The sequence below is a fragment of the Thalassophryne amazonica genome, chromosome 5 (genome assembly GCF_902500255.1).
Source record: "Thalassophryne amazonica chromosome 5, fThaAma1.1, whole genome shotgun sequence".
Taxonomy (NCBI): domain Eukaryota; kingdom Metazoa; phylum Chordata; class Actinopteri; order Batrachoidiformes; family Batrachoididae; genus Thalassophryne; species Thalassophryne amazonica.
Window position 1 is genome coordinate 707556 of NC_047107.1, and position 10000 is coordinate 717555.

The following is a 10000-nucleotide window of genomic DNA, read 5'->3' on the forward strand; positions in this document are numbered from 1 at the left end:
TATATATATAATGCATTTAGCTGCTTTATACATATTAGCAGATTTTGTCTGTTTTATACATATAGCAGATTTTGTCCGTTTTATATATATAATGCATTTAGCTGCTTTATACATATTAGCAGATTTTGTCCGTTTTATATATATAATGCATTTAGCTGCTTATACATATTAGCAGATTTTGTCCGTTTTATATATATAATGCATTTAGCTGCTTTATACATATTAGCATATTTTTGTCCGTTTTATATATATATATGCATTTAGCTGCTTTATACATTTAGCAGATTTTGTCCGTTTATATATATAATGCATTTAGCTGCTTTAATACATTTTAGCAGATTTTGTCCTTTTATATATATATATGCATTTAGCTGCTTTATACATTTTAGCAGATTTTGTCCGTTTTATATATATATAAGCATTAGCTGCTTTATACATTTTAGCAGATTTTGTCCGTTTTAAATATTATAATGCATTTAGCTGCTTTATACATTTTAGCAGATTTTGTCCGTTTTATATATATATAATGCATTTAGCTGCTTTATACATTTTAGCAGATTTTGTCCGTTTTATATATATATATAATGCATTTAGCTGCTTTATACATTTTAGCAGATTTTTCCGTTTTATATATATATATAATGCATTTAGCTGCTTTATATACATTTTAGCAGATTTTGTCCTTTTATATATATATAGCATTTAGCTGCTTTATACATTTTAGCAGATTTTGTCCGTTTATATATATATATGCATTTAGCTGCTTTATACATTTTTAGCAGATTTTGTCCGTTTTATATATATATATGCATTTAGCTGCTTTATACATTTTAGCAGATTTTGTCCGTTTTATATATTATAATGCATTTAGCTGCTTTATATACATTTTGCAGATTTTGTCCGTTTTATATTATATAATGCATTTAGCTGCTTTATACATTTTAGCAGATTTTGTCCGTTTTATATATATATAATGCATTTAGCTGCTTTATACATTTTAGCAGATTTTGTCCGTTTATATATAATAATGCATTTAGTGCTTTATACATTTTAGCAGATTTTGTCCGTTTATATATATATATGCATTTAGCTGCTTTATACATTTTAGCAGATTTTGTCCGTTTTATATATATATTGCATTTAGCTGCTTTATACATTTTAGCAGATTTTGTCCGTTTTATATATATAATGCATTTAGCTGCTTTATACATTTTAGCAGATTTTGGTCCGTTTTATATATATATAATGCATTTAGGCTGCTTTATACATTTTAGCAGATTTTGTCCGTTTTATATATATATATGCATTTAGCTGCTTTATACATTTTAGCAGATTTGTCCGTTTTATATATATAATATGCATTTAGCTGCTTTATACATTTTAGCAGATTTTGTCCGTTTTATATATATATGCATTTAGCTGCTTTATACATTTTAGCAGATTTTGTCCGTTTTATATATATATATAATGCATTTAGCTGCTTTATACATTTTAGCAGATTTTGTCCGTTTTATATATATATATAATGCATTTAGCTGCTTTATACATTTTAGCAGATTTTGTCCGTTTTATATATATATAATGCATTTAGCTGCTTATACATTTTTAGCAGATTTTGTCCGTTTTATATATATATAATGCATTTAGCTGCTTTATACATTTTAGCAGATTTTGTCCGTTTTATATATATATAATGCATTTAGCTGCTTTATACATTTAGCAGATTTTGTCCGTTTTATATATATATAATGCATTTAGCTGCTTTATACATTTTAGCAGATTTTGTCCGTTTTATATATATATAATGCATTTAGCTGCTTTATACATTTTAGCAGATTTTGTCCGTTTTATATATATATAATGCATTTAGCTGCTTTATACATTTTAGCAGATTTTGTCCGTTTTATATATATAATGCATTTAGCTGCTTTATACATTTTAGCAGATTTTGTCCGTTTTATATATATATAATGCATTTAGCTGCTTTATACATTTTAGCAGATTTTGTCCGTTTTATATATATAATGCATTTAGCTGCTTTATACATTTTAGCAGATTTTGTCCGTTTTATATATATAATGCATTTAGCTGCTTTATACATATTAGCAGATTTTGTCCGTTTTATATATATAATGCATTTAGCTGCTTTATACATATTAGCAGATTTTGTCCGTTTTATATATATAATGCATTTAGCTGCTTTATACATATAGCAGATTTTGTCCGTTTTATATATATAATGCATTTAGCTGCTTTATACATATTAGCAGATTTTGTCCGTTTTATATATATAATGCATTTAGCTGCTTTATACATATTAGCAGATTTTGTCCGTTTTATATATATAATGCATTTAGCTGCTTATACATATAGCAGATTTTGTCCGTTTTATATATATAATGCATTTGGCTGCTTTATACATATTAGCAGATTTTGTCCGTTTTATATATATAATGCATTTGGCTGCTTTATACATATTAGCAGATTTTGTCCGTTTTATATATATAATGCATTTAGCTGCTTATACATATTAGCAGATTTTGTCCGTTTTATATATATAATGCATTTAGCTGCTTTATACATATTAGCAGATTTTGTCCGTTTATATATATAATGCATTAGCTGCTTTATACATTTTAGCAGATTTTGTCCGTTTTATATATATATAATGCATTTAGCTGCTATACATTTTAGCAGATTTTGTCCGTTTTATATATATATAATGCATTTAGCTGCTTTATACATTTTAGCAGATTTTGTCCGTTTTATATATATATAATGCATTTAGCTGCTTTATACATTTTAGCAGATTTTGTCCGTTTTATATATATATAATGCATTTAGCTGCTTTATACATTTTAGCAGATTTTGTCCGTTTTATATATATAATGCATTTAGCTGCTTTATACATTTTAGCAGATTTTGTCCGTTTTATATATATAATGCATTTAGCTGCTTTATACATTTTAGCAGATTTTTGTCTGTTTTATATATATAATGCATTTACTGCTTTATACATTTTAGCAGATTTTGTCCGTTTTATATATATAAATGCATTTAGCTGCTTTATATATTTTTAGCAGATTTTGTCCGTTTTATATATATATAATGCATTTAGCTGCTTTATACATTTTTGCAGATTTTGTCCGTTTTATATATATATAATGCATTTAGCTGCTTTATACATTTTAGCAGATTTTGTCCGTTTTATATATATAATGCATTTAGCTGCTTTATACATTTTAGCAGATTTTGTCCGTTTTATATATATAATGCATTTAGCTGCTTTATACATTTTAGCAGATTTTGTCCGTTTTATATATATATAATGCATTTAGCTGCTTTATACATTTTAGCAGATTTTGTCCGTTTTATATATATATAATGCATTTAGCTGCTTTATACATTTTAGCAGATTTTGTCCGTTTTATATATATATGCATTTAGCTGCTTTATACATATTAGCAGATTTTGTCTGTTTTATATATATAATGCATTTAGCTGCTTTAATACATTTTAGCAGATTTTGTCCGTTTTATATATATATGCATTTAGCTGCTTTATACATTTTAGCAGATTTGTCCGTTTTATATATATATATGCATTTAGCTGCTTTATACATTTTAGCAGATTTTGTCCGTTTTATATATATAATGCATTTAGCTGCTTTATACATTTTAGCAGATTTTGTCCGTTTTATATATATAATGCATTTAGCTGCTTTATACATTTTAGCAGATTTTGTCCGTTTTATATATATAATGCATTTAGCTGCTTTATACATTTTAGCAGATTTTGTCCGTTTTATATATATAATGCATTTAGCTGCTTTATACATTTTAGCAGATTTTGTCCGTTTTATATATAATGCATTTAGCTGCTTTATACATTTTAGCAGATTTTGCTGTTTTATATATATCATTTTTAGCTGCTTTATACATTTTAGCAATTTTGACTGTTTATATATAATGCATTTAGCTGCTTTATACATTTTAGCAGATTTTGACTGTTTTATATATAATGCATTTAGCTGCTTTATACATTTTAGCAGATTTTGACTGTTTTATATATATAATGCATTTAGCTGCTTTATACATTTTAGCAGATTTTGATTGTTTTATATATATAATGCATTTAGCTGCTTTATACATTTTAGCAGATTTTGTCTGTTTTATATATATAATGCATTTAGCTGCTTTATACATTTTAGCAGATTTTGTCTGTTTTATATATATAATGCATTTAGCTGCTTTATACATTTTAGCAGATTTTGTCTGTTTTATATATATAATGCATTTAGCTGCTTTATACATTTTAGAAGATTTTGTCTGTTTTATATATATAATGCATTTAGCTGCTTTATACATTTTAGCAGATTTTGTCTGTTTTATATATATAATGCATTTAGCTGCTTTATACATTTTAGCAGATTTTGTCTGTTTTATATATATAATGCATTTAGCTGCTTTATACATTTTAGCAGATTTTGTCTGTTTTATATATATAATGCATTTAGCTGCTTTATACATTTTAGCAGATTTTGTCTGTTTTATATATATAATGCATTTAGCTGCTTTATACATTTTAGCAGATTTTGTCTGTTTTATATATATAACGGATTTTGTCCGTTTTATACGTATAACGGTTTCAATTATAATGGATAAAATTCGCTGTTCCACCTGAATCCATTATATGCGAGTTTTATGGCAATATATATATATATATATATATATATATATATATATATATGGAATCACCAGCCTCGGAGGATGTTCATTCAGTTGTTTAATTTTGTAGAAAAAAAAGCAGATCACAGACACGACACAAAACTAAAGTCATTTCAAATGGCAACTTTCTGGCTTTAAGAAACACTGTAAGAAATCAGGAAAAAAAAAATTGTGGCAGTCAGTAACGGTTACTTTTTTAGACCAAGCAGAGGGAAACAAATATGGAATCACTGAATTCTGAGGAAAAAATTATGGAACCATGAAAAACAAAAGAACGCTCCAACACATCACTAGTATTTTGTTGCACCACCTCTGGCTTTTTTAACAGCTTGCAGTCTCTGAGGCATGGACTTAATGATTGACAAACAGTACTCTTCATCAATCTGGCTCCAACTTTCTCTGATTGCTGTTGCCAGATCAGCTTTGCAGGTTGGAGCCTTGTCATGGACCATTTTCTTCAACTTCCACCAAAGATTTTCAATTGGATTAAGATCCGGACTATTTGCAGGCCATGACATTGACCCTATGTGTCTTTTTGCAAGGAATGTTTTCACAGTTTTTGCTCTATGGCAAGATGCATTATCATCTTGAAAAATGATTTCATCATCCCCAAACATCCTTTCAATTGATGGGATAAGAAAAGTGTCCAAAATATCAACGTAAACTTGTGCATTTATTGATGATGTAATGACAGCGCCTTTACCTGACATGCAGCCCCATATCATCAATGACTGTGGAAATTTACATGTTCTCTTCAGGCAGTCATTTTTATAAATCTCATTGGAACGGCACCAAACAAAAGTTCCAGCACCATCACCTTGTCCAATGCAGATTTGAGATTCATCACTGAATATGACTTTCATCCAGTCATCCACAGTCCACGATTGCTTTTCCTTAGCCCATTGTAACCTTGTTTTTTTCTGTTTAGGTGTTAATGATGGCTTTCGTTTAGCTTTTCTGTATGTAAATCCCATTTCCTTTAGGCGGTTTCTTACAGTTCGGTCACAGACGTTGACTCCAGTTTCCTCCCATTCGTTCCTCATTTGTTTTGTTGTGCATTTTCGATTTTTGAGACTTATTGCTTTAAGTTTTCTGTCTTGACGCTTTGATGTCTTCCTTGGTCTACCAGTATGTTTGCCTTTAACAACCTTCCCATGTTGTTTGTATTTGGTCCAGAGTTTAGACACAGCTGACTGTGAACAACCAACATCTTTTGCAACATTGCATGATGATTTACCCTCTTTTAAGAGTTTGATAATCCTCTCCTTTGTTTCAATTGATATCTCTCATGTTGGAGCGATGAGTCATGTCAGTCCACTTGGTGCAACAGCTCTCCAAGGTGTGATCACTCCTTCTTAGATGCAGACTAACAAGCAGATCTGATTTGATGCAGGTGTTAGTTTTGGGGATGAAAATTTACAGGGTGATTCCATAATTTTTTCCTCAGAATTGAGTGATTCCATATTTTTTTTCCCTCTGCTTGGTCTAAAAAAGTAACCGTTACTGACTGCCACAATTATTTTTCCTGATTTCTTATAGTGTTTCTTAAAGCCAGAAAGTTGCCATTTGAAATGACTTTAGTTTTGTGTCATGTCTGTGATCTGCTTTTTTTCTACAAAATTAAACAACTGAATGAACATCCTCCGAGGCCGGTGATTCCATAATTTTTGCCAGGGGTTGTATACTGTTATTCATAGTATATCTCTATTTTATATAATATTTCCACACACATAGTTTATCTGTTTTTCAGTATATTTGCTATTTTATTTTTACTCCTCTGTTTTTATGTTGAGAGTGGAGACAGTGGCAATGAAATTTCATTCCACTCTGTAGCTTTCAGAAGGTGAAATGACATGAAATCTTGAATCCTGACAGTGAACTATGGGCCAGAATATGTTGTGTGGCTGATAATCATTCACTTAATTCTACCAGGTGCATCTGATGTCATTATTTGCCCATTTTGACTGTGTGAAATCTGAAAAAGGTTCAATCCTCAATATAAATCAAGAATGCATGAAAGTGTTTACACCTGCAGGGAAAACACACACCTCAACTAGAGCACCGTGCTCACAGAGCGCAAACCTCCACCAACACTGGTTTCCAATTCCCCAAATTTCTAACTTGGAAAACAATTTCAAGGTCAAAGTCATGTTAGACGTGACTTTCCTTAAGATAAATTATAATACAAAATATTGATCAAAAGGGCTTTTCAATGTTAAAAATCAAATATCTACAAAAAACACAATCCGGATCAGATCTGGATCAAACTTTGTCAGGTGATAGTGAGTGCTAGTCTGCGCCTCACTTTCAAACATGAGAGTGATTGGGACACGTTTGATTAAGACATAAAAATATGAAGTTGTAATGTAAAACATACATTAAAATGGGTTTTTAATGTTAAATTTAAATGGCCATAAAATCTGTGATCTGCATGAGATCCGGATCAAACTTTGTCAGGTGATAAAGGATGCCATCCTACATAACTCTCAAATATGAAAAAAATTTGATGGCGTTATGAATTTTTGAAAATTTGTTCAATATTAAAGATAGGGATTTTACCAGTTTTCCAAGATTTTTCCTGACTTTCCCCTTTGACTTTGATTGAAATTGAATCAGTTCTTGCCTATCAGGACATGAATCTCATAACGATATATGAAAAATTGTGGGCTCCAGGCTGTTCACAAACAGACAAACAAACAAACAAAAACAATGTTCAAAACAAGACTCATTTCACAGCAATTCCAGACATGACCATTAACATGACATGAACCCATGTCTAAGACAAGCCCCGCCCAGGTCTCTGTGGTGAACTAACCAGAGTCCATCTGCAGCAGCTGCATGTCGGGAAAGTGGAAGAGACGCGGTGATGCTAAACGGCAGGGTTCGGCGCTGTGAGCGGCGGTGGCCACCTGGAAGCGGTGGCGGAAGTTCTTCTGGTCCAGGCTGTAGGAAGGTGGAGGGTTGGCCACGTACAGGTGAGGAGGAGACGTCACAGCAGCAGGCGTCACACACAGCAGCCTAACAGGTGAAAGACACAGAGGGATGGAGTCACATTAACAGCGAACAAAACAAACTCTGATGAGTCCAGCAGCTCTTCAACCTGAAGAACAACAAAAATCTTTATCCCTAAACAGTGAACTGCACCATAAACAGATTCTCATCTTTATGACCACTGCTGACAGTACAGGGTCCTCCTGAATCATGTGGAACCACAGAAGGATTCCACATGCTAAAAGACTTTTTGAAAGAGTAACAATAAGGAACCAAACTGGAGCCCTGAGTCTGCTGTCTGTAGCCCGTTTCACACAGACACCTCCACCAGTAAACGCTCCTGCACGAGCGGGACAGGTGACACGTTTATTTTCAACTGCTAGTTCACCGTTAGCATGCAGCCACGGACACGGCAGAGGCCTTACAGGCTGAACTAAACTTTTCTCTAACTGAGGTTCAACTACTGGCAAATACAGCCACAAGTAGCGACCATAAGGGTCCAAGCAGAAGTGTGGCAGTGTCATCAGAAGCAGACGGTGGAACTTGATGAAATGGTCACCAAAACCCGAAGTGTTTTTGAAGCATAAAAGCTTTTTAAGATTTTATTTAGTTCAGGTTCACTGAAATGCCCTTTTATTGGTCTTGCAACAAAGAACAACCACAACACCAAATGCTGGTCTGTGTTCAAATATTTAAATATAATCTGATTCATGCCATGAATGGGAAAGTCTCCCATCAGCACTACACCACAGGCCATGGAATGAAATCAAAACGTGCCAAATGTGTCGAAGCACAGCCTAAAACAAGATGAATGCCTCGGACTGTGTCCGTGAGGTTTGGGAGTGTTCTAGGAATTAGTGGAGAAAACAACCATGGTTCTGGCCAAAACGGTTCCTACGACAGCTGCCAAAATGTTCAGCTGATGGTTTTGCAGGAAATTATCTGATCTACTGAGGACAGCAGTTCTTCATAGGATTTTATTGTCGCCTCGTTAAATGTTCCTCTGACCAATCTTGTGAGAGTGTCGTGCTGACCTCTGAACTTTTACCAGAGTTTGAAGAAGTGGAAGCAGCCACAAAACAAGATGAACTCGGAGTTAACTGCACCATGCCCCCATCTTGCCTGATGTGGCAAGTTCATTTTCAAGAACACTGAGAACAAAACCTGGTCAAAAGGCATTCTATTTCAGTGCTGTTCCTGGAGGGTTGTTCTTAAACCGGTTCACTAAGCCTGTTCACATTTCGTCTTGCTTTGTGGTGTCACTGGAGGGAGATGACGGGCTGCGTTCAGCAGAGAGCACAGCGCATGTTCTAAAAGCACATGAACGCACTGCTTGACATTATCGTCAGTGTGTGCCAGTCTCACTGTTTCAGAGCAATGCTGATGCAGTACCCCCACGGTCAAAGCTTTAAAAAATGAAAAAAGTGCATTTCTGACAGAGGGCATGTGTGATGTCAACTTCTCACTGTAGTATGTTAAACAGTGATGAAAGTGGGCCATGGACAAAAAAAAAAAAAAAATTTTGCAAGGGTCAAAGGCCCAAACCCCTGGTGGGGGCTCTTGGGGTTCTCCCCCAGAAAAATTTGAGATCTCAGATGCATTCTGGTGCATTTTCAGGTATATTTACCCACCAAAAAATTCTCAAAAAAAAAAAAAAAAAAAAAAAAAAAAAAAAAACGGTCAATTTTTCCACTCCAGTCTTTTCACACAACTTGTATTGTGCCACCAGCCTTTAATAAAAAAAAAAAAAAAACAAACAAACAAACAAAAAAACAACAAAAAAAAACATACATTGTGGTTCGGAAAACTACACAGTAAAAGAAATGACGTAGGAACACTTATCTGGAATCATATGAGACCACGACTTAAAGTTGTAAAATTGAAATTACCATTAAAACAGGTAGGGGATAAGGCTTGGGATATGATTAAAACATGCGAAAAGTTACCCCAATACGAAGAAATGCAGATTATCTTCCAGGGTTGATGGATAATGGGTTTTCTTTGTAGGAGAATGCAGGTATCAAAACTGTGAAAGGTTCATTTGAAGGTGATAGAATGATGTTGTTTGATGAGTTAAGGTTAAATGGTAAATGGACTGCATTTATATAGCGCTTTTCCATCTGCATCAGATGCTCAAAGTGCTTTACAATAATGCCTCACATTCACCCCAATGTCAGGGTGAACAAGGCGCTCACTAAACACCAGGAGCAACAGAGGATTAAAGACCTTGCCCAAGGGCCCTTAGTGATTTTCCAGTCAGGCGGGGATTTGAACCAAGGATC

The 10000-nt window shown here is 33.0% G+C and overlaps 1 protein-coding gene across 2 annotated transcripts in view; it reads right to left on the bottom strand.

Annotated features, from left to right (window-relative positions):
• ep400 (E1A binding protein p400) overlaps positions 1 to 10000 on the bottom strand; it is a 231378-nt gene that overhangs the window by 126536 nt on the left and 94842 nt on the right. For both annotated transcript variants that reach the window (XM_034169641.1, XM_034169640.1), the window contains one exon: positions 7543 to 7745. In XM_034169641.1, coding sequence (XP_034025532.1) covers positions 7543 to 7745 — 203 coding nt within the window. The remainder of the gene's footprint in view (positions 1 to 7542; positions 7746 to 10000) is intronic.